Source organism: Typha angustifolia, chromosome 1 (genome assembly GCF_048772165.1).
Source record: "Typha angustifolia cultivar Huaian chromosome 1, ASM4877216v1, whole genome shotgun sequence".
Classification (NCBI taxonomy): Eukaryota; Viridiplantae; Streptophyta; class Magnoliopsida; order Poales; family Typhaceae; genus Typha; species Typha angustifolia.
The window spans coordinates 4,103,112-4,128,729 of record NC_133239.1 but is presented as its reverse complement, the minus strand read 5'-3'; the positions used below and the strand labels follow the sequence as shown (position 1 = coordinate 4,128,729).

The 25,618-nt window shown below is 36.7% G+C and overlaps 3 protein-coding genes across 4 annotated transcripts; 2 read left to right on the top strand and 1 right to left on the bottom strand.

Annotated features, from left to right (window-relative positions):
• Positions 1 to 1,580: 1,580 nt before the first annotated feature.
• LOC140764755 (auxin response factor 23-like) lies at positions 1,581 to 7,844 on the bottom strand. Of its 2 annotated transcripts, none has more exons than XM_073103501.1 (15): positions 7,308 to 7,844; positions 7,103 to 7,215; positions 6,848 to 6,943; positions 6,705 to 6,761; positions 6,443 to 6,598; positions 6,254 to 6,338; positions 5,598 to 5,688; positions 5,346 to 5,510; positions 5,028 to 5,147; positions 4,834 to 4,909; positions 4,591 to 4,759; positions 3,579 to 4,501; positions 2,600 to 2,790; positions 2,298 to 2,520; positions 1,581 to 1,907 (listed from the first exon to the last, which is right to left on the bottom strand). In XM_073103501.1, the coding sequence occupies exons 1-14, from the start codon at positions 7,447 to 7,449 to the stop codon at positions 2,340 to 2,342; spliced, it is 2,565 nt and encodes an 854-aa protein (XP_072959602.1). In that variant the 5' UTR covers positions 7,450 to 7,844; the 3' UTR covers positions 1,581 to 1,907; positions 2,298 to 2,339. The 2 variants fall into 2 exon arrangements, with proteins under 2 accessions (XP_072959602.1, XP_072959593.1); XM_073103492.1 differs by having other exon boundaries at positions 2,318 to 2,520; positions 7,308 to 7,843.
• A 10,279-nt stretch (positions 7,845 to 18,123) lies between these two features.
• Positions 18,124 to 21,631, top strand: LOC140761453 (obtusifoliol 14-alpha demethylase). The gene is made up of 3 exons (XM_073098783.1): positions 18,124 to 18,282; positions 18,355 to 18,836; positions 20,445 to 21,631. The coding sequence occupies exons 2-3, from the start codon at positions 18,372 to 18,374 to the stop codon at positions 21,441 to 21,443; spliced, it is 1,464 nt and encodes a 487-aa protein (XP_072954884.1). The 5' UTR covers positions 18,124 to 18,282; positions 18,355 to 18,371; the 3' UTR covers positions 21,444 to 21,631.
• A 2,686-nt stretch (positions 21,632 to 24,317) lies between these two features.
• Positions 24,318 to 25,288, top strand: LOC140765619 (uncharacterized). The gene is made up of 2 exons (XM_073104793.1): positions 24,318 to 24,564; positions 24,696 to 25,288. Exons 1-2 carry the CDS (start codon positions 24,326 to 24,328, stop codon positions 25,108 to 25,110), a joined length of 654 nt encoding a protein of 217 aa, XP_072960894.1. The 5' UTR covers positions 24,318 to 24,325; the 3' UTR covers positions 25,111 to 25,288.
• The last annotated feature ends 330 nt before the right edge of the window (positions 25,289 to 25,618 follow it).

Here is a 25,618-nt window from a genome sequence, read left to right as displayed (position 1 = left end):
AGATCAGATTTAATATAGGTTAATCCATGCAAAGTTGGCGTACATCAGAACTGATCCGCACCAAATCCCAACCCATATCAAACATTACTAATCGAATAAAGGTAGACTCGCACCGAACCCAAATGTAGCATCAAGATGACTGGCAGCCTGAACACAAACTGTTGATCATAAAATAGGTTGGATATTTTACCACAAACATAATATGCATATATTACATGGGGTCACACGATTAAAGCCCGACATTACTCGAACACAACTCATTAGCTTATAAAGGTTAACAAATTTCAGCAGACTGATAATAGAAACGCTAGCATGCCTCAGTTTAAATATTCAAAGCTTGAGTTCGTCTCAGATAATCTGTAAAATAAAACATTACTACCACCTGCCGGATAAAAAATTAGCAACCTTGGCCTTTGGATTTGATCACACACAGAAAAAGGTTAGAAGTATACTTCTTTCTATCTAAAAAAAATATAGAAAAAGAAACAAAAGGATACTTTTTTTTAATCTCTTTTTACCATTTTCAATCCCTGATGTGGAAGACCAGTCATTGTTTATGTGTAGATTTATGCATATCTCTTATTTTAAATTGTTTGCATTTTATTATATTCAGTATCAAGAGCCCAAATCTTATATATTATTACTAAAACCTAAGAATTTTTTCTTCTTGTAAATAGCCTGTTAGCATCTCATGGAGAAATCTATGTGCTTCTTCTGGCAACAAGAGTACTAGTGACAGCATTGACATTTAAATACAATATTCTGTAATGATGGGAGAAGATGTGAGAAGCATCCACAGAATGAAAGGAAACCATGTATCACAAAGCAGAACAAAAGAAGAGAACCCTTTTGCCAACCCACTATGCACACTTCCATTTAGCATTGTCCCTTGAAAAGGAGATTCTCCTGTCTGATTCAATAATATACTTTCAGGGAAAACAAAGGGGAGTGTGATTTGGCTTGGCATAAACATAGATACAGAAAGGTGACAGTGATAGCTTAGACTGCAGAAAAGTGAGGACCAAATTGCATCATTCTCCCTTGGTTTAAATAACAATTAATGGCATAAAGTCTGGAACCAAAGAAAGTGGCAATAACTTGAATGTCAATGACTAGGCATCAAAAGCTTTAACCTTTGACAGGAGAAGAAATGTTGGCCAATATAATCACCCGTTTATCTTTAACATGCATTCTCTTTTGACCAGAATCTCATATCCTTCCTTTAGAAGCACCAGCACTCATCAATTAGTATCAATGTATACTTATTTCTGGAGTAGAAACCAAAGTTAAGAAATTTTACACATTGACATGTATTAAAAGCATCCTTTCAAACGAGTTCGAGTATCTTGATAGAACAAATCATATGATGTTTATACTTAGTTCTGTTCATACTTGTAAAGATGCATGTAATTCCCTCTGGAAATAAAAAGGAAAAGAGAGACGATATGTAAGTTAAGACTAACTATGCTAGACAAGAATGTGCTGCATATCAGCTTGATGTAATCAGTGAACCATTCTCAGGCTAATATTTCAACCTTACATGCAGTCATGGAAAAAAGGTTCAGGCAATATTGAGCAAACATAGAACGATTGACAGCTGAGGATGCTGAGTAGGATTGAAAATATAATAAACTGGGAAGATCTATTTACATAGTGGGTTAAGAGTGCAAGGCCTCTCTTACCTTTCTGGAAAACATATATGATAAATAGCATAGACATCTTGTAAACAAAAGCCAGAATACAATCAAAACTGTAGTAAAGAAAGAAAAAGAAAGAACAGAAAAACCTCCAGATCACACCATCAACAGGGACATTATGGAGGGGTTTACAGCATACTTCACGGAACAAACCCAGAAGGAAAGGCTTTCCCTTTGCATTCCTTCTTTTCTTTTGTTACTTCTAAGTACCTACATAAAGCCAGGATAGACGAAACATTAGTCCCTCTGTGCTCTTATTTTTCTACATAGGAAATAATATGGTGAGTTGAATAGACAAAAGAATAGCTGCAAGTTTGATAGAACCCTTTTGTTCTAAATTTTAAATGAAAAAGGTTTTGGTAACTCAATAGAACAAATTGGCTGCACTAAATACTATATAGTGTCACAATCATCACATACTAAGAGTTTAGAGCTAATCAATTAGCAGAATAAATAAAAAGCATGAATGCATGATAAATATATTAATGACAATGGTTAATATCAAAGCATTACATAAATGTGACAACTAAGCCTTTGGATCAAAACAATTTTACCACAGTGCCAAGTGTATTTAATGCTTGATTTAATGCTTATGTGTACCCCAAAAAACTGTCGCTCACGTTGAAAGTTCAGAAGGCAGCCCTAACAGCTCTCTAGATTAAATGAAGATGCTGGCAAGCAGCCTTTTGTTTCTTTGGCAACTGCCCTTTCCTCTGAAGCAGCAGGACTCTCTTCACTTCTTAAGTGTAATGAACCTGGATTCATATTCTGCACCTCATCTCGTGTGTATATGTAGATCTTGCGAACCATGCTACAAAATTCACTGTTTAGAGAGAGAAATTAACTTCGAGATATCCACATGAAACACATAGGTTTTGAAATTTTGAATTGCAAATACTTACAGCCAGGGATCATCTCCGACAAGCATCATATCACCCTCATTATCTCTATACACGAGCATCCAAGTTTTGCTGCGGGTCATCAATTGGCCCTCAAATTCAAACATACAATCCAACTCAGCAATTAATTCCTCATAGCCATTGAACTTTGTAAGGTCCACAGATCTGCCTAGGGCAATTCCTTGCTTATGCACCTGAAATCAGGAGAAAACTTCATGAGCCTTGCTAAAATCAGACTACAAAAATCAGATAATGTTAACCACTCTAAAAGAAATTTTACAATGATATTATGATAAACATAGAATAAATAAAAGGAATTCACCCCAGCTGCTGGAAGCTACAGAAATCCATCCTCTTTATATTGCGAGTCAGAATCTTAGAACAGGTTTAGCCAAAACTAAATGGTGCTGAAATATTACTGTTAAAATCTCATGAAATGAAGCTCTTTGGTCGAAAACAGCGGTCTTTCAGCCAGCATCAACTTGTCTCACACAAACATCTAAAACTAACCTCAAGACTTAGGAGAGTCAATAATTGTTTGGGTATAAAGTTTGTTAAGCAACTTAGAAATCTGAAAAGTACCCTCACTGGCATGACAATATTTTGGCTTTTCTACATTAGTAGCAAAGGATCAGAAGGATTCAGAATTGATATCAACAATATAACATTGTGTATTGTAGTTTAGAAAAAATTGCAACCATGAAAAAGAAACAATGAAAAACCTCCCATATTATGGACAATGTTTGATACTTTGATATCTGGAAGAATTTACGCAATTATATTTCTACAAAGATTCAGCATGATCTGTCTAAAAATAAAATGCACCTAGTTCTCATACATGCCAAGAAAAAAAGAATCCTAAATGAGAACAGAGAAATAGATGGTGAGACAAATCAAAACAGGAAGAGCAAGCATATTTCACCAATTAACAGAGGATGAGCAGGCATGTCTGCAATATTGACCAAGGGCAATTAAAAAGTACCTTCGTGCAACTTCTTGTTGAGTTGCCCTGGGATTTTCCCTGTAAATCTTTAGAATATTGTGCGCAAGGCTGAGCATGTTTCTCCAGATCTGCACCTACTGGACAATTATTAGTTGACTTTGTAACATTAAGTGACTCTGAATATGTTTCTGCTTCTACAGCTTGTGGCCGCTGCAATGATGCAGCCAGATATTGTGACTCTGACTCAGTGGGTGCAACTTCAGGTAGTATTGCAGGTTCAGCAGTAACAGGGGTGTTGTAAAGATGGATACCGAATAGCTTGCAGCTGCCACTTGCTCTAGGTTTTGCATTATAACCTTGGCCTGCTACCAATGGTTTAGGTTTGACCAACCTATGTAGTGAGGTGTTATCAGTAGGAAAATGATCGAGCCAGTCTGAAGAGTGGTGATCACCACCTGGATTGTGCATTATAGAGTATCCTTCCTGTCCACCATACCTAATACTTCCACTTTTTGGATAATGTAGCTCACTGACTTGTCCAGTCATCTTGAAATTCTGTTCAGTCATATTGAAGGAAGAATTTGAAGGCATTAAAGACCATGATTCAGGAAGGTGCTCCTGATATTGTGCCTTCCAGTGATTTGTGTCGCATGAGGTCTGGTCAAAGAATGACAAACAGAACCCATTTGAACTACGTGAACTGCTAGGAGGCCGAAATGCTGGCATCGCCGTGTAACAAGTCTCATGCCTTGCCATATGCCCAAAATTCTCTTGTTCAAATCTTTTCTGAGCAGAAGCATCATTGTTCTCTTTAACCATTGCAGACCACATAATGGGCCTCTGAGTCGTGTCAGACTCATTATTATCCACAAAAGTGCTTCTCAAGGTCATGATATCTTGACCTTGCATGACCCTTGAGAAGCCATGGTATTGGGAAGGGTCTACTGTGACTTTGGAACCAGCTGGAAATACATTGATGTTTTGCATTAAGACCGACGAAAAGATCACAATAAAACCAATAATGAGAATAAATTAGATTTTAAGGACTTACCTTCTTTTGCAATTAAAGATGACTCCGCAGAAGGAATAACATTTGACCGATGCCTCTTGGGTCTAGACACTGGGAGGGGGTTAACAGGAGGAGGGGTAACAGCAGATTCAATTTTCCAAGGAGAAACTCTCTCTGGACGAGGAACAGAAGAGGTTTCATCCCATCGGACCTGAAAACCAAGCATCAGTACAACTTAAGTCTACCTGACAAACACTTAGAGAAAAAAAACATGACGTAAATTACCATGAGGCATCTCCATCTTGATCGAGGCCACCTGCTTGGATCAGCATCATCTATGCCAACAATGGTACCGGTGAACCTAAATTGGCAGCATAATATGACAGATTTGAGAGACAAATTTGATAGCTCAGCTGACTTAAGAGTTTTCTCAAATTACTATATACACTAAGTGACTTGGAAGTATGAACTGCTTATACCTCTGCTCTGGAGCCTCTTCACCTTCAAACCTCATCTTGAATCTCATCCCTATAGAATGATTACTCTTGAGAGACTCCATATACTGGTCATATGGGACAATGAATTCAGATGGGCTTGTCCTGATAGATCAATGAAGTAGTGACTGTAAATTAAAAAGGGTAGAACCACAAGTAATGGGAAATTGGAATGTTGTTGGCAGACATGCGAATATCCTTCTACATTTAAAAACTTTCCAATTGTAGGGATGATAATGGAATGAGTGAACTTGCTATAGGAGATGATATAATGCATAAGACCACAAAGCTTTGGCCACCAACCTTGGTTTGTAGTAGACAGTGAACATGGTCCCTGTGTTAACAGCATGCCATGCTGTTGCAAGCACACCAAGGTGCATACTTTGCCCTGATATGACTGAAGATGGAGCGATTGTCTGTTGTCTCATAGCACGCCTGACTCCAACACGTAGCTCGCCATTTTCTCCTCTGCTAATGAAAACAGAGTTTAGTATAAAGAAATGAGATTGAGAAGTCAAAGTCTCGTATAATGGAAGGTAATATTCAGAAGCAGACCTTAGAAAAATAAAAGCATCACCCGCAACAAGTCGCTTGGAACTAACAAAAACGCTCCAACCACTCTGAAGCAAGTGTCTTCGTGGCTGACCTAAAGTTTGTGAAAGAAAGTAGAAAATTAGTGCATTCATGTAAGAGTAAGTTTCTCATTACAAATCACCAGTTATTTCAAATGAGTAACAAAAGAATCAGCTTTAAGGCAAAGTAGTCCATGCAAAGTATATGGATTTGCTTAATCTTCAGGGAAGCAACATCACATCTAGCAGTATATGAAATGATGACCTCATCAAACCTATAATGACTATTACAGCCAATGAACAGCAGATTATTTGAAATACTTAGCTACATGAAATATTGAAAGAAACAAAAGTTATCAGACAATAAGACATAATAATCTACCTTTCAGTCTCTAGTTAGTCCTAAAAAGATATCATCACTATAAACCAGAATTTGCATTACCATGAGCCAACTCTTGCATCAGTAAAGACAAAAATTAGAGCTCTTTCATGATACAGTACAAGTATAAAAGTTCCCAAAAGATAAGATCAAAGGAGTCATATGAGTAGAGTTTCAACAAAGATAGATGCAAAACAGAAACTAAAAAGTTCCTATCCTTGGACTAAATAATAAGGTAGCAAAGCTGGCAAGTGGATTACCACGGAAGATGTGGCGGAAGCGCCACTCTACGCCATGCATATCCTTAGCGACCAGTTCTTGTGACGGGGGCTGCTGAGACATATCCTGATCAAGAAGAGATAATAAATCAAAAATCCAAAAACATGCCAAGGCACGGGAATCATGAAAAGATGGAAAATCATAAGGGACGAACAGAGTTGAACACCAACCAGGGGAGGTAGGCACTCATCCGCATGCCTCCTCAACACAGAGAACCCGCCATGGGTGCTTGTATCCGACGCAGTCAATGTCTTACAGAAAGAGTGCACGTGAGGCCGAGGAGGCAGTTGGGGCAGCGCCTCCTTCTCCACGTTATTTTCGTCTTGCTAATATAAGCAACAAAAGACAACGCAAAGCAAGAATTTTTTCACTGCTCCAACAACTAGGCAATTCAAACCAAACCACAAAACACGAGAGATGTGAAGGAAGGACCTTTGATTCAGGAAGCAGAGTCACTTGGGCAAACACCTCATCCGTGTCCAGCTCAGCCTATCAAATGGCAAGGACCACCTAAAATATGGAAGAAAACAAAGGGAAGATGATTTGCTCTCCAAAACTTTGGGGATTTCAGTTACCTTCAGGTGAACGTTGATTACACGACACAAGATCTTCCACGGGATACTGTAGACCGGCATCTGCTGGTCCGCCAACTGATTTGTCGAAGCTTCCACCTAGCGATCAAATCAAACACCTAAATTTAGATTTTTGGGACAAAAACTACATCGCAGTAAGGAAGTGGAACTAAGAAATCTCCCCAAAAAAGTAATTTTCAGGAACCGTAATAGTTAATACACATACTTCTTCCAATCGAAGTGGAGAAGATCGCTTACCTGCTCTATGTGGCCCTGGGGGAAGTAGAACACCCTCTCCCCAGCTCGAGGAACCGTCACCAGGGGCCCCGCGCACGCGTACCAGAGCTCGTTGTAGAGCGCGTCGACCGAATCTACGAACAAGGAAATTCTACTCAGCTAAGAAACACCCATAGATCGAGAGGCGAATCCACTAAAGAGATCAGTCAAGGCCATAAAACCCTACCTCTGCCGGCCACCGGAACGCCGGCGAGCATCCGGCCGGCCTCACGGCCATCGGTCGTCCGTTCGCTGCATCCGGACGACGAGAAGCTCGGCTCGCTGCGTCCATTGCTCCCCTTCACCGAAACCTCCGACGAAGCCATCATCTCCCCCCTCTCCTCCTCCCCACTTCCAGATCTCTCATCTACTACTCAAACCCAACAAAAAACTCTAGATTTCCACCCGAAACCCCTAATTCCACCGATCCGAACTCTAGAATTCCAAAAAAAAATCTCTCCCTCCCGAAACCAAATTCCTCAGAAATCCACCATTGCTCCCTTCACTTCTACTTATCCCCCTCCTTTTCCCCTCCCTCTCTCTCTCTCTCTTCCCCTTCGCTGCTTTCCTCCTTGGACATCAGAGAAGGACCGAATGCTAGAAGAAGACGAAGCCAGTTGCTACGGTAGCTTTGGGACAGTCGTCGACCAAAGGAGAGAGACAAAGCGAAGAAGAAGAAGAGAGAGAGAGAGACGAGGGTTAGCTTAACCCGGGTTAAACCGGTCCGACCGGTCACCGTTAGACCGGTACCAACGCCGTCATTTGGCCTTGTCTCGCCATCAATAGGCAAACATGAGAAAAATATTAAACAATACTATGTTGTGTGGGCCCGAACGCCAAACTTTAACCGTAAGCCGTTGGATCAAGCGGCGGTGAGCGTAACGCAGCTCCCGATATCTGAGGAGGGTTGATGATCGTGCCGTAACGCTCCTCGGGCTACGTTTCGCCCCGTTACTCGTCGGGGCGTAACGTCCTGCTGTTCTCGCTTTTGCTGCAAGTCTTGCTGCCGATTCGTAGGCAGCACACATCCGACCCTGCAGCCTTGGCAGGCAATCATTCGTGGAGGAAACTTTACTCGACCAACGATAGCGCTCCACGATTAAAAGTAAAAGCTGTTTGCTGTTCGGAAAAGAATTGACGATATTCGTCGGTACGAGGTCATAGAGGAGCTTGTCCAACGACGTCGGCACGTGCAGCGATACACGTGAGGCAATATGAGGTGACGCTTGCGGGGGGAGAAATTATTTTTTAATTCGCAGCCATTGATGATAAATTTAGCAGGTGCGATTAGTGTTTTTTTGTTAAAATATATATATATATATATATTTTCCGCCAACTTTTTATTATCCAATATAATAAATTTTCTCCTTTTTCTTTTTGAAAAGGAAAAATTATATAGAATTAACTTTCTTATATATATATATATATATATATATATATATATATATATGTATATATAATTTATTAAAGAATAAAATAGAAATGGCATAAATAATTGACTTGATTGATCGATTTATGAGCACGAGTAAAGAGTCTAATTGTACCAATGGATTGGAGGTGAAATCCCGGCCCCCGAGCTGTTGCAAAATAATATCATTATATGGTACCTTTTTGCTCATTGAAAACACTAGCTAGGACAACAAGTCAATATCATTAATAAAGTGCTACCACATTCAGTAACTCCCATTTGGTGAAAAAGAAATGCTCATTGATGTTGAAGTTCTAGGAAATTAACTACTCACCTACTAAAATCTGTACTTCATGCAAATTCCTGCGGGTACTTGACAATACTTAGCATTCTTAGTAAATCTGAAACTAAGGAAAAAATAATTATATATATATATATATATAATCCCACGTGGTTTGGGTAAATTTGATAAATTACAAGCTTGATGCATAAAAAAAGAAGAGATATTTTGAAAAGGCCCAGCATCTGCACGATATGGAAAAACAGATATCAATTTCAAAGGGTGAACAAGATTTAACTATGATAACACCTAAATCACATAAACAACTACACTGCTAATTGTAGCTTTGTCGTGATCAATAATAATTTTAAAGCAATGTAGATTCTATGTCCCCTAAAGAAACAAATAATAATAATAATAAAAGCCAATAACAACGAAACTTGACCGAAGTAGTTTGTGGGCCATCAAAAAGCCGTCTTTCCAGCAAGAACTCTCGATGGAGCAAAGGGAAGGAAAGATGACACGACGACAAAGTCAACAAGGTTGAAACAGCAAGGAAGGTGTGGTGAAGATGACAACAATAACGTGGTAAATATAGAGAAGACAACAAAACGGGGAGGATGGAGTGGATGACGAAGCCAAAACTCTACCCACACCATCTCTCTATTATTCGAGCATCAATAGCTCGGAGTAGAAAACTTGGAGAGACAATGATAAGAAGAGATTATGGTGGATCTAGTAGCCTCAAGACGGTGACAATAAGAAGGAGAAGCAACTACGGTAAGAAAAGAAAGAATATATATATATATATATATATATATATATATATAGAGAGAGAGAGAGAGAGAGAGAGAGAGAGAGGGGGGGGGGGGGGGGGGGAGGGAATTGAAAAAAATGATGGATAGAGAAAAAGGAGAAAGACCCTTTAGAAAGAGGAAAGCTCTCCCCTCTCTAGTCATTCGGACTAAGGGAGGAAGGGGAGAAGGCAAGATTGCCGATGATGACAAGAGGAGACTCTCGTTGTAGCGAGAATAAGTATGAGATGTTAAACTTTAGCAGAGCTAAAATTGGCACTTCCTAACAATATATCTTGATCATAAGTCAAACAGATCTTATCTACTTAAATATTTAACCCTCATGTGGTCTTGACTAAAATACGATCATTATTTTTTTTTTATCATATTTAACCAAGCATAGGTTGAGTTTCAAAATTTTCATCATATTTGAATTGTTACTTATTTTCATATAAACACTCTTCTTTTGACAGTTGGACTCTCAACTATTTAAGGAAAAAATAAATGAGGGAATAAATACGAAAATTTGTAATAATAGTTGGGATCATAGTATAGAGAGAAATTTGTATATAACACTCTGTCTTTAAATAAAATTACGGTTTACACTTTACATTTTCAATATTTGCAACTCAAGTCCTATGATTTAGCAAATATGTGCAAAAAAAACTAATAAAATATCTTAGTTAAGTTAATTAAACTAATAAAATTATGAAAATATCTTTAACCAAATCATAGTATAAGGGTATTTTAGTTATTTTAAAAATAAAATATCTCTATTTAATGAAATATTCTAATATTGTCAGTTCAAAAATAATAAATAGTAAAAAATATAGAATGTAAATCGTAGTTACGTTATAATTATAATAGAGTGTTATATATAAAATTTTTTAGTATATTTATCCCTTTCGTATATTAGAGGACACCCACCGCACAACCTTTTTTATTTGTTTCTAGATAAATCCTAGCTAGCTCATAGTCTTATCATAATCTAAACAAAAAGAACCAGCACTCTCCGAGAATTTAAATTTTAACGGGTAGTATCGAATCGATAATTTCTATACTAAACTAAGTAGGATCTGGACTGCATAGCTATGTGGTGGGCCCGCCAAGTGTACTACACTTTTAGATTAGAAAAATAAAAAAATTAAAATAATAATAATAAAAGGAGAAAAAGAATCGTCATATTACATATGTTTGAGTTGGATCCGGAAACGGAGTTGTTCTTGGGCGTACGGATCCCCAAGGACTAGTTTGGGGTCCACACGTGTCCCCCATTGAGCCGGCAAGCGTGGGCCCGGTCCTGCCCCCGGCTCACTAGGCAAGACCGGTCTAGGCGGACACAGGCTCTGAGGAACTCCCCCCTCTCTCTCCTGACGCCTCACCTGCAGACCAGACTCACGTCCCATTCCCGTTTACGGTTTCCCCTCTTCCCCAACCCCGGTTAGCAGTTTGCCCCAATCCTAACCGGACGCCAGGATGGATTTAAATTATAGTTTAATATCTTTAGCCCTCCACCTCACTGCCACGTCCGCACGTGGTCTGTCGTGCCCCCATTGGTTGACGAATTCTTTTTACAAAACTAGCCCTACCCCTATATTTAATCCAAACTTTAGATTAAAATTGTACGGACATTCAGATGGAGGGTCAACGTTTTATCACGGATCTCTCTGAGTGAATTATTGAATACTTTAAATTCAAAATAAATAAATTACGATCTTTCTAATTGGTGAAGAATAATTGTTTCGAATTTTTGCATTAATATATTTTATAATAAAAATAGATAACTCACCGAAAAGTTACCGCATCCTAAATTATTTTATTTTTATTTTGCCGATATATTAATTTCTCATTTGAGATCTGATTAAACTTCTATCAAATTTAATATATTTATTTTCTCAATGACACATTGTAAGTCTAAAATAAATTATTAATTATAAAGTAATTGTCTTCTAAATTGAATAGTTCTCCGTGTTTTACCAATAAGACGTTAAATATTTGGATATTTTTTGATAAAATAGATAAAATCCTCTTTTTGTTTAATAAAGTACTTTCAGCACTTTTTCTTAGAGGTTGGGAGGAGGGTTAGTTTGGTCAACAACTAGATGGTTGACGCGTGAATCGAACGGTCCACGAGGTCGTCTTTGTGGTCGTGTCGGAAAGAGACCAAAAGTCGAATCGCGTCATTTCGATGAGGTCACGAACTAATGATGAGATTATGACGAAGGATTTAAGTTAAAGCACCTTGTGACCTTTTCATTTTGTTTTTAATGGATCACAACATAGTCACATTACGAATATCTAATATTCTATTACTAAAGAATTAATATATATATATATATATATAAATACCTCTCTCTTTTGACCTCAATAAAGATAAAATTATTTTGCATCTAAAGTTAGTTTAACTTGTCTGTATAATAATAAGATATTAAAAGCAAGATGCCAGGCCAAATAATAAATATCCTATATATTAGGATATGAATGATAATAAAAATAATAATATCTTTGGTAAACTTTTATTTTTTTTATATAGATTAGGGAAGATTTTGTTGATAAAAAATTAGAGGAAAGGAAATTGTGATTGATTTCTAAAGAAGCCACTTCTAATAAATATTAAAAGTTTTTGGTAGAGATAGATAGTGATGGTAATTAGTGATGACATGTAGTATATAAAGGTAAAAAATGTCTCCCTCACTTTAAGAGAGGAAGTGAGTGACTTTAATAAAGTAAAAAAATTCACTTGTTAATTTACTTTTTTTTTTGTCTCAACACCGTAAAGTAGTGAATTTTTGAAAAATAGTCACTTTCTTTTCTTATTTTCTAGTAACTAAGACTTGCACTTAATTACAATTTTAAATATACTTAATTAAATGAGAGATCGAATTAAAAACTTAAGACAAAGTTGTGAAGGGAGGACTTTTTAACTACTTAATTATATATAAAATAATATTGATCAAATTTCAGATAATAAAATATAATAAAAGCGGTATTATTTTAAATAAATTTATTTAATTATTTAAAAATTATCTATAGTGAAGATTTTTAGATTCAACCTTTACTTTAGTCATATATATATATATATATATAAGCCAGGTGGCAGGATGCGAAGGTAAAAGTACGACGGAGTAGGTAAGGCAAGGGTGGAGGATCCACCGTCCGATCCGTTGAACCTGGCCGGTTCAGTCGAGTCCGGTCCGATAGTAAACCAATGCCCGTCACTATTCTTAACCAAATAGAAGGGCGCCACGTTGGCTGGTGCGGCAGAGGGGTAAGTGGGAAGGTGGGATGGTGAGGACCACCACCGACAGGTGTCCCTGAGGGGGTGTGTGTGTTTGGAAGTGGGTGGGGTCCCCACAAATTGGACGGTCCACATGAGCCCAGTGGGCACTGCGTGGCTCAGAGGGAGCTCTTTAGCTCTGGGTGAGCAGAGAGCGGCCGTCCTTTCGGTGCGATTGGATCGACGTAGTGGGCTTAAGTTGGCAAATGTGCCCAAGAATCTACACCCGTTTCGAGATTGTACTAACTAACCCGAATACAAATCCACGTGGAAGCTGGAACTCCCCTTGCCCACATATTTTACATTTTCTTTTTTAACTCATTTATTACATATTATTCACACCCGTCCTTCTCCTAGACTTTGTGAACTCACCTTCATTTTTCTTATCATTTTTATTTAATTAATTAATATTATTTTAAATTATTTATTAAATTATTAAAATATTCTCACATCTTTATCGCTCTAATTTAGATATTTTATAAATTAATATATTATAATAGAATTTTTTGTTGGTATTATTTACGATACCTTAAGGTGTTAAATAAAAATTATAAATAAAAAAAGTTCAGTTATAAAATCTTAAAGTGTGAATATAAAATATATGATATAATTTATAAATTTTACTGTTTTTAGTTTTTAATTTACTTTCTTTTTATTTATAAAATAAATATTTACAGGTCTTTTTACTTTATTTTATTATCGTCCACATCTTATCAAAACATCAGTTTATTGTATGAATAGGCGATTTGCACATTAAAATAAATATAATTTATGTTTTCCCATTTCTATCTATTTTAATTTTATTTTGCAGCTTTTCTACTTTTCTTTTAAAATATTAAATTAGAAGAATTTATGAGAGTAAATTAAAGAGGATTTAATAAGCTTTCAATATATGTAAAATAATACCGCATAAGATTCATACGGATAAATATATGCTGTTAAATGTTGTAATCCATTGTTATAGGAAAACATATATTTATTTAATATTTTAATCATATATTTAGATAAATATTTTTTAACATCAAACGACATCAAACTAAAAAAAAAAAAGATTAGTAGGCATACGCTAAGCCCAGTCAAAAAGCCCATTGGGCCATAATAAAATATGAACAATTTCTCACAACAACATAACTCATTTTTTGTTCGGGCCAACAACTCGATTAATTAGTCTTATTTCTTAGTCTTAATTTTTTAAAGTATAAATTTAATTAGATATAAAAAATATAACAAGATGTTTGGTTACTGAATCAGTTCAGTTCGGCATAACACTAGATAAATATCAAAGTGTGAGTATCCCTAAATAATATACCTTGCTTCGGTGAAGCTTGGGGTAGTTTTTGATGGGTAATTCTTTTGTAGTTCCCCAGCAAAAAGATGGAACTGACAAGGTGCGGCCAAAGGAGTGCATCAGGAGGGAGAGCAGCGAGTCAGAGAGGAGTGACCACCACCTTCTTCCACCTCTCCCTCTGCTCCTCTGTCTTGTGCTTTAATGGTCTCAGTAGTTCCTCTTCTTCCCCAAGATACATTTGCTAAGCCCCATATAATTGGTGTACTTCCTGATAGCATTCAAAGATTTTCACTATTTTAAGTCTGCCCTTAGATTTGTTACTTTTAGGGAATTTTTTATATATATTATATATAAGTTGAGATAGGAATTTGATAACTTTTTAGATGATTTAAATTATTTTTTTCAATATAATGTAATCAAATTGCACTTTTTTACTATCCTCATTCTCCTTTAGACTCCCATCCTTTTGAATTTAACATGCATAAAGGATTAAATTGTTCATTGGACCGAGTCAGGCTTGGACCGGCATTGGGTCAGATCTCGGCCCATATTGCGGCCCATCTAACCCTTGTAATCCTTTGTTTCTAGACTCAAATTGGATGCAATCACCTTTTCTTATTGGGCCTAATGGGCCATAACCACAAAATTAGAATAACTATAATAGTTGATATATTTTTCTGACTAACCAATTAGTTATAAAAATAATTTTCACCTCTTAATAAATTAAAGGGTATATAAGGCATTTCACATATGTGACTAGATTAACCGATAATTGCTTATCCTTATAGCCGTTTCCTAAATAATAGGAGTGCAAACTTCTATGAATTTATTATTATTTTTATTTTTTATAAAAAAAATGGATAACTAAGAGAGAGATATAAAATATTACTAATTTATTTTTATAATTTAGAAAAGTGATCAGTACTTTCAGCTCATATGGCCGGTGCTTTCGATTAATTTTATTTAGTATTATTTAATTTCAACTGTTTGAGTAATATTTTCCAAACATCATGCAAATGAGACAAGATAATACCCAGCCAGCCAGTGGTTTTATAAGATCACAACCTTTCTATTGTCACTGTTACAGTTGCAAGTTGCAAGTTGCAACCTTTGTAGTTTGGGCAATGACACAAAGGGTTGGTGGTTTCTTCACTAAAGGTATTCCAACAAAATCTTAAAAGAGAATGGTTTGCCATTAAATCTACAACCTAGATGATGGAAAAAAGCATTACATCCTCTGCTTTGATTGCTGACAAGTACTATTCATTTTTAGAATTAGAACAAAAGAGAACTAAAAATTAAAAGAAATAATGTGGTTTTTTATTTTATAAATTGAAATCTTGTCATGCTGCTTACTCTATTTATAGATCGAAATCTTAGCATTTTAGTGGAAAAAATGACATAAATATACTTATCCAAAATGAATATATGAGTGATTTCATTTAAATGACAGTCGGAGAGACAGTCACGTAAGTATTCAAAGAATTAATTAAGATTAATTCTATATAATTTTCAGCGATTCTCTTATTAGATTGGCGGATAAAATCGTCGAGCAAAATCAACCCTATTATCTACGAAGCAAAAGGATCGTATAACCCTCTACACCATATATTCAAGTTTGTTATGCTACTAGAAGGTATAATGAAATTGCCCGTAATCTTGCTCGATTTGCTATTAAAAATTATTCCTATAAGTTTTAGATCATACCTGAATGAGATCTTATGTGTAATCTTGTTTATTAATAAACTTGGTATATATGCAGACTTTCTCCTTAGAAAAAAGAACAGAAAAACTATAGCAATTCAATCAGTCTACAGTTAAATTGATGGAGTTTTAATATTTAGTCAGAAATAGGTATCTATATAAAAACAAAACTAGAGTTGGGTCTTTGCACTAAAAATTATTGAGTTAGTTCAGCATTAATTTTGATTCTACTAACCAGTGTTCCAAAGCTGATCTCCAACCTATATTCATTATTTCTTCAGCTACACTTTTTTTATTCTTGATTAAATTTCTGCAACTAAAATTTTAATTTTTTTTGAATTTTTTTATTTTTATTGCTGTGGAGTAGTGAGCTACATGCTGCTAAGATGATTAGAAATCTTTTACAGCCCTTACTGCAGAAACTACATACAAAATTAAGATGATTGGCACCATCCAAGAAAATAGACAACATTTGACTAAGATATAGACATAATAATTATAGAAAATTAGTATCAAGAATATAAAGATATAATCACTCATGCTAAAGCGAAATAGAAACAAATCTTCCTCTTGGCTAACATAACTAGCAACACACTGAAGCACAACAAGAGTTACATAAGGAAGAACACATGAGCTTAGTAGGTCTATTGCCGGTAGCTCCATCAAGCTCACAAATGACCTAACACCACAATCTGCTAGCAAACCGAAACAATTAACACGACGAACAGCGAAAACAAAAAGAAAATAATTTAGCCCATAATACCGGAGGAAGGAAGGCTCCAGCAATGAAGACTATGGAAAAGAAAATAAAACTTTAGCAGTGAAACTTACTAGGGTCAACTGAGAAGAAATCCATGCTTTGATAGGCTTTGTTTATTACTTTGAAAGATGGATTGGTCCCACATATTTTCATCCAGCAGTGTGATATAAGGTATTGGTGGGCTTCTCTTTAAAATTTAGATAAGAGCAGTTGTTCATACGTAACAATCATAAGAAAGCTATGAGGAGTTATATCCTTGCATGCATCTAGTCACTGGAACTAATTGGACAATAGTAGTGACACACATCTAACTACGTTGACAAGGATGACTCTATTCTTTTGCCTATCCTATTGTAATATTTATATGCATATATGATTGGATCTATACTATAGTAAGATTAAAGGAGATGGAAAATCTATTGTACATGCATGTGGATCTAGCTAGTCACTATTATAATTTATGAACTTAGACTAGAGCTTAAGTTAATTAAAAGCTATTTATAGGGTTTCTATTTCTTAAAGTCCATTTATCAGCAATAATGACTCCAAGCCCTCAATGTACTGTTTCTATATTTTTCTTAAACTAAGCTTAAACCAATTCTAAATTAAACTCAACCTGAAAGTAAACAAACTAAACTTGAATTTTCTTTTTCTCCCTTATGAATGAGGTGATGAATTGGTTAATCATATGGTTAATTACACTTATTTTTTTTTTACCAATTATATCATGTGAAATTGTCGTCTAATATATATAAAAAGAAAAAGTAAAATATCAAGATTACAAGTTTTAATGCCGAATTACATGGTAAATCCTCACATTTACGACAAACATAGTTACCAAATGTTTAGCATTTTTTTCTCATCCTCTTTGCGTGATGAATTTAGTTACCGGCAACAAATCAATTCTATAATTAGCTTTTAGATATCGACGAAAATATTTATTTCAATCCCAATAAACATTTCCTCTTTATCCTATCCATTCCTATCAAAATATTTGTCTTAAATGAATAGGACTCAATCACTAAATTACATTGATGGTGTATCTTTGCTCCTATATTCGATTTAGAACTCAATTACTAAACTACAGCAACGAGGGGGGGATGCTCAAAATAGGATTACATCTCATGCCACTGGTTATTGATAAACGTATATGGATCTTAGATTCACGGGTTGTCTGACGTGAAGCCAATCTGTGATCTTAAAAGAGATATAAAATTTTCCAACATCCCCCGTAACAAGCAGTAGCATCTGCCCAAGTGCCGCTACATTCCAAACAAAACGACAAAGTATGAAAGCTGTGCATGACACCTGTGCGTGTACCAAATTCATCTGATCCTCGTGCAATCAGAACTACTTCACTATTCACCCAATGACAGCTGGCCATGTTTCAGCCGTAGGAAAATGTATACAATCTGATTTGCAGAGAATCCCCTCCCTGCTCTCCGAACTTCACTTGGCACTCCCGATCTCCCACTCTTTCGTGGTTTCGCTTCCCCTGTTTCCGCCCCCAGTTAACCTTTTTCTTCCCTTTCAATAAATTTAATTATAAAAAACCCCCTCGCTCGAATCTTTTCTTCTATTTAAACCCCTCCTCCTCCTCTCCAAGCCCTTCGGATTTCACGCCTCAGTCTCCATATCCGAATCGGAAAAGGTAACCCTTGTAATCCCATTATCTCTCTTTCTCGTCTCTTAGATCTAGATCTGATTCGTTCCTCCTCTTCAGATCGTTCCGATCTCGCCATGGATCTCACCGATCCGAAGATCTTGCCCGTCGTGGTCGCCTTCGTTGCCACCGCCGTCTTCCTTAAGATTCTCGTCGGCCTCTTCGGCCGGGGATCCAACCAACGGCTTCCGCCGGTGGTCAGTTCGTTTCCGGTGATCGGGGGGCTGCTCCGCTTCATGAAAGGACCGGTTGTGATGATCAGGGAGGAGTACAGGAAGCTTGGGGGCGTGTTTACTGTGAATATTGTTAATAGGAAGATCACGTTCTTTATCGGGCCGGAGGTGTCGGCGCATTTCTTTAAGGCGCCGGAGTCGGAGATGAGCCAGCAGGAAGTGTATCAATTTAATGTGCCGACGTTCGGACCCGGGGTGGTGTTTGACGTGGATTACTCGGTGAGGCAGGAGCAGTTTAGGTTCTTCACTGAGGCGCTTAGGGTGACGAAGCTGAGGAGCTATGTCGATCAGATGGTCGTCGAGGCTGAGGTAAATTTGATTGGTTTTCTTTGTTCTAGTGTAAATTTTAGATTTTGTTCTAGAGGTAAATTGATTGGTTTTGTTTGTTCTAGAGTAAAGTTTAGATTTTGTAAGGGTTTAACATGAAAAGAAGCTATTTTTATGTCAAATATGCAAGATTTATATGGTGGTGTTGTCTGTGTACATGGGGCTATCTATCATAGGAAAAGGGGGATAATGATGCTTTTAAGATACGGAATTAATAAATCCGGACTGCATGTTGATTCCTACATTGTCCATATGCTCATCGAGATTATTTTCACATAAGCTGTAAACTTCTAAAGGTCGGAATGCCTCCTCAACATTCAAACAACTAAATTATGAATTCAAGATTTGGAATAGGCAAAGTTTTAAAGTTGTTTTACTTGATATGAGATGAATTCTATTTTAAAAATATCATCATCATTTGTTGCACTAAATTTGTTTGGCTTCGTGGAGAGAGTTATTTAGGGTGGTAGTAATGCAAACATCATCGATATGCACTTCAATTTACAAATATCAGATGATTTGAACCTTCCAACTCTCTTTGCATATATTTAAGTAATGACATGTAGTGTTAATGCCATCTTTCTGTTAGATTAGCGTTTTTTATGCATATGTATAGGTATGAGAAAGTTTTTGTTTTTGTTTTTAATTGTTCTTCATAGGAACATAGTCTTTAGAGTTATTTGATCAGACTCCTGGGTGTTACTGAGTCAATATGTCTGATATTGTGCAGAATATATAGCAATGACTTGTTTCATTTTGCTTCGGTTGGGGGGAGAGTGATATATATGATGTTGATTATGCAAATCCATAATTATTAGCTGCTGTAATATATGCAATATATGAAATTATCAGCCCCATCATCTATTTGGCTATTCATCTTCTCATGACATTTGAACTGCTTGAGATACAATGTAATGATCTATTTTACTCTAAAACTTGGTTGATTATAACATTATATCTTTGACTTTCTGAGTTCAACTGGGGAGTTATACTGAAATTCATTTTGCATGGACTTTACCAGTTCTTATCAATATACCTGCAGGTGTACTACACATCTAGTCAAATGATTAATTTCGTCATATTACAGGAGACTCGTAGTGACTTTTGAACTAAGTCGACCTGTAATTAATTTTTATTTAGGTGCAATTGCCAGAATAGAAAATTGAGAAATCTTTATTCTAAAACTTGGATGATTATAATATTATATCGTTGGCTTTTTTAGTTCAACTGGTGAGGTATATTGAAATTCATTTTGGCTGGAACTTTACCAGTTCCTGTCAATAAACCTGCAGGAGTACTACACATCTAGTCAAGTGGTAAATTTTGTCATGTTACAGGAGACACGTACTGACTTTTGAACTACGTCAACCTGTAACTAATTATTTTTGAGACAATTGCCATAATGTATAATTGAGAAAATCTTTATTTTCTGTAAGAAATAATCTGTTTTGATGTTCTTGCGGATAAGATTAAGACCTCTTCTTTTCTGTGACCCTGTTATCATTGTGATTAGCAATGCATGATGTCCAAGCAATGTAGTGATATGTCTTAAGAGTGATCTCATATCTGGAACTTGTATGCATTTTGTAGGACTACTTCTCAAAGTGGGGAGAGAGCGGCACAGTGGATTTAAAGTATGAGCTGGAGCACCTCATCATATTGACTGCAAGTCGATGCTTGCTAGGTAGGGAGGTGAGAGACAAGCTATTCGATGATGTCTCTGCTCTCTTCCATGACCTCGACAATGGCATGCAACCCATCAGTGTCATCTTCCCCTACCTCCCTATCCCTGCTCACCGCCGTCGTGACAAGGCACGTGCCAGGATCGCTGAGATCTTCTCCACCATCATCAAATCCCGCAAGAGCTCTGGTCAGTCTGAGGAAGACATGCTGCAGTGCTTCATTGATTCGAAGTACAAGGATGGTCGCCCCACAACTGAAGGAGAGGTCACTGGACTTCTCATCGCTGCCCTATTTGCTGGACAGCACACTAGTTCTATTACCTCAACATGGACGGGAGCTTACCTCTGCCGTTTTAAGCAGTACCTCGTCGCCGCTGTTGAGGAGCAAAAGGAGTTGCTGAAGAAACATGGGGATAAAATCGACCACGACATCTTGTCAGAGATGGATGTTCTCTATCGCTGCATCAAGGAAGCTCTAAGGCTCCACCCTCCGCTGATCATGTTGCTTCGCCACTCCCACAGTGATTTCACTGTTAAGACGAGGGAAGGGAAAGAGTACGACATCCCAAAGGGCCACATTGTTGCCACCTCGCCAGCCTTTGCAAACCGCCTGCCGCATATCTACAAGGATCCTGATAACTATGACCCTGACAGATTTGCACCTGGGAGAGAGGAGGACAAGGCTGCTGGAGCCTTCTCCTACATCGCCTTCGGCGGTGGCAGGCATGGTTGCCTCGGAGAGCCGTTTGCTTACCTGCAAATAAAGGCCATCTGGAGCCATTTGTTGAGGAACTTTGAGTTTGAACTGATCTCCCCTTTCCCTGAGACTGACTGGAACGCCATGGTGGTTGGGGTCAAGGGTGAAGTCATGGTGCGCTACAAGCGCCGAAGGCTGACTGTCGACTGACAGACTGTTGCCCGATCCTAACCAAACGTTCCTGTGTGTCAAGCCCTATTTATTCTTGCAGATTCCTTTTGCACTGGAAAATGTGGTGTTTTAGCATTGAGAGTACGCTTCTTTGTAGCTTTTTTCCTTCATTCAGGAAGTGTAGTATGGCTTTTGTGTTATTTATGTAGTCTGGCAGTTTGCAGCTATCTCTACTTTGTTTGGTTATCCCTGATGGATGTATATTTCAGCTGAAGGTATTTAATTTTCCTATCTCCGATATGTTCATCTGAATTCCGTCGATTCAGTGGATGTAAAATTCAGCCCCTGTTCACTTATTATGGAATAGGAATAGGTTTATATTAGAATAAGTCTCCTTATTCTAGTATTACTAACTAACTGATATCTTACTTTATTTTTAGTATATTAATTTAATACTCTTTCTCATCTTATTTTATATAATTTTATAAAAATTATTCATTAATAATTTAAGATAACTATTTTACCCTTTAAAATGATAACACATAAATGTCCTCACACCCGAGTGCGCATACTTAAGTAAGGCTTATAACTTCGCATATTTGCACAATATGAGGTTATAAAATATTATTTACCGCCGGCTTAAAGATATTTTCATCATTTAGTTTAAAACATCGTCAATTCTTAATATTTTCATATCAACTTTATTATCACATAAAATATGATTATTACTCTTTGTAATAGTATTGAACTAAACATCACAATAATTTATATTAGAATTAGCCCTCTTCATCTAGTATTAAAAATATAAATAATTATAACTAACCTACTCTACTCTTATTCCACAAGTAAACATAACCTTTAGTTAAAAAAATTATAATAAATTATAATAATAAAAACATAGCCTTTAGTTCTTTTGAAAATAAGCTCATGTTCATCTATTATTAGACAAGTTTGCTGAAAGCATGAAACTATGCATGTTTTACTCTATATTTTCCGCGAGTCGAGTGTATAAAATAAATAAATCAAATCTTTTTGTAATTATTTGCAAGCCCTTTAGAGTATTCAAATTAATTTAGGTTGATATTCACATGACATCCATTCAATGCAGTTTGTGTGCTATTATTTGTCATCAAGATTACACAATTGACAGTCCCCATACCATCAGATTTAGGCTATTTAGCTATAGCGCCTTTTTTTTTCCTTTTTCTTTTATCAAAAGTCACAAAAACTATGATCTCATCCACCCAACTTATCTTCCATACTGGTACTTGAATCTCGATCGAGAAAATTCTTCAAGTATATATCTAATATATAGAATGTGTACATGATGCTGACTAAATCTACACTTCACGTTAAAATGGTAGAAGCTCCGAATACAGGAGGGAAGTGAAGCTTAAAGAAGATTAATGGAGAAAGAGAGAGAGAGAGAGAGAGAGAGAGAGAGAGAGAGAGAGAGAGAGAGAGAGAGAGAGAGAGCTAAAACAAGCAAACCGACCAAGAACCACGCAAGTTTCTGGCATAAGAGATCATCTGAGAAGGGGGTAGAACACATCAGTAAGTGATGAACTTGGTGTCAGGAAGATCCAAATCCAAAATGAATTATGCCATCAATGGCATCATTCTCAGAGAAAACTATGAATTCAGCGAACTGCAATTCGAAAAACATATGACTACCTCTCATCAGTAAAAGAATACAGTAGAGTTGAACTGTTAGTGGCAAGATAATATCATTCAGAGATCCTTGTGCAAAGACATTGGTTCACTTGCATCTGAAATTTAGAATACTAAGTGTTCTTTTAGCATGATGTACAAAAAAATGCAGAAGATTTAAGTTGTTCATGAAGAACTAACTAACACTACGAGACAGAATATAATACTGTCATAACTGACTAGCCTAGTATATTTGCATCTCAATCCCATTAGAGGGTACCAAAATCCCTTCACATAGATGCCATCAAGTTGGTTAACCTCATTCTCTCAATCCCTATCTTGCTTACAACTTGTCAACTTCTCAGAAAATATCCCTATTATATTGTCCTCCTTTAGCTCTTCTTAGAAAATTTAAGAGAAGGATGATAGAGGCCAGTTGATACATTATGCCACCATTTCATATTTATTGAACCTGCTAGGAGTTGCATCTTAAGAAATGTTAGGCGTTTATTTGAGTGGCTCATAACACTTTTGACTCAGAGATCATTGAACTCCACATTGTATTGAAGGATGTGTCTTTGTATTGGGATTGTGGTAGGAGAAAGTCCTCCTAGAAACCATACTTGAGAGGATTCGAGTTGTGGTTGATAAATTTTAAGCAATATGGTTAGCTGCATTCATTAATTAGTGGTGGATTTAGAAATCAAAGTGATATGATATAGCAACCAACTTGATAGGAGAATAATAAGACACTAAAAATTAAGTATAATTCGAGCTTTTAAAGTGGAATGAGGTGCACTAAGTTTGCACTCTTAATCTCTTATTCAACTTCAAGTGGAATGTGGGATCACAAATTACATTTAATGAATCCTATCCAATGCATTCAAGAGATTCTTTACTACTCCAACCATCCTACCTATTGTCAGAGTGCTCGAACGAAAGCTGATCATCTGCAGCCCTGGCCGCAGGAATTTTATTCAGTCAAGTAGTTGGAAAATTTTCTACTCAATCAGGCAGCTAACACCACTGCAGTTGACTAAATGCAAGAAGTTATAAGAGTATAAATTGGAAAAAGACTATGGAGCACAAGTTCATGTCACCAATATTAATGCTGAACCAACTCAAAAGAGTGTGTAAAAGAGTGACCTCGATTCTCAGCCATTCAAATGGAAGGACAAAGAACAAGAAGCACAGACCACAAAAATCTCTCTCTCTATATATATATGTCTCATGCAAACATGAGCAATTCAAACATCTCACTACTTGAGCAAATGGGTCGTCTTCTTCTTCTACCTTTGCTCTTGTTGCTCTGGTCTGTGGAGAGAAGTGATGGGTCTATTGCAGCATATGGAAAGCCACCCAGTTGTGATAAATTTGAGTGCCCTTCATACCAAGTAGTTCATTACCAAGATGGTCTAGAGATTAGGAGCTATAAGAAGGCAATCTGGATGTCTACTCCACTTGTAAACTCTAGCTCTTTCATGACTGCAGTAGATTCTGGCTTTATGAGGTAATCTCTCTTCACCTGCGCTACCTTCTTCTCTGTGGCAATGCATACATAGTTCCTAGAACAAGCAGATGGTAGCAAGATTATTCTTTTAGCTCACATATTGCAAATTTTCTTGTTGTCATGCATGTTAGCCTCTTCAACTACATCCAAGGGAACAACAAGCAAAATGCGAGGATCGAGATGACTGCACCGGTCCTGATTGACGTCCACCCATCAGAAGGGCCCTTTTGCAACTCATCATTTGTCGCTCGATTCTTTGTGCCGCAGAAAAACCAAAACAATCCTCCTCTCTCAGACCAAGTCCACCCTGAGACTTGGCCAAAGCAAAGTTATGCTGCAGTTAGGCGATTTGGAGGATTCATGGATGACTCAAACATTGCAGTGGAGGCTGCAGCATTGAGGAAGAGCCTTGAAGGAACTCAATGGAATTCAGCTGTTGAAAAGAATATGATGAAGAATCCTTCAGTCTACACTGTTGCAGGATATAATTCACCATTCGAGATTGAGAACCGTGCCAATGAAGTGATGCTGTTGTTTGATATGTAAAGAACGCCACAGTGTTGTTTAAAGTAGATTGTTAATGTGGTGAACTTAAGAAACCAAACTCTACTATGAGAAAGTGTGCCAAGTTCTGGTATATAAGTTTGTTGTCAATTATTTGTCAGTGTTGTTTGATGTACATGCAACTGCTATACTATGGTTGTAAGTTGGAACCAGTTTGAGATGATGATTTAATATGAATAAAATTCAGTTGATTTCATTTAGAAATGAATTTGTGAGGACAATTGGTCCAAGAAATCCAATCAAGGGTTTTACTTTACGCTGTAGGAAGTTGTTTCATTGATGATTCAGCAAAATCTAATACTTCTTGTTGTCATCTAGATTTAACTACATTAGTATAGATTTACTGTATACATACAAATACAGTATGCCTAGTCCATAGAAAAAGATTACCTGCAATACAATTCATCCATATATAAGATGCCAAATCTATAAGATTTCAAGATATTGCAAGAATATGGCTGATATAACTATTACATACGGCATAGATCAA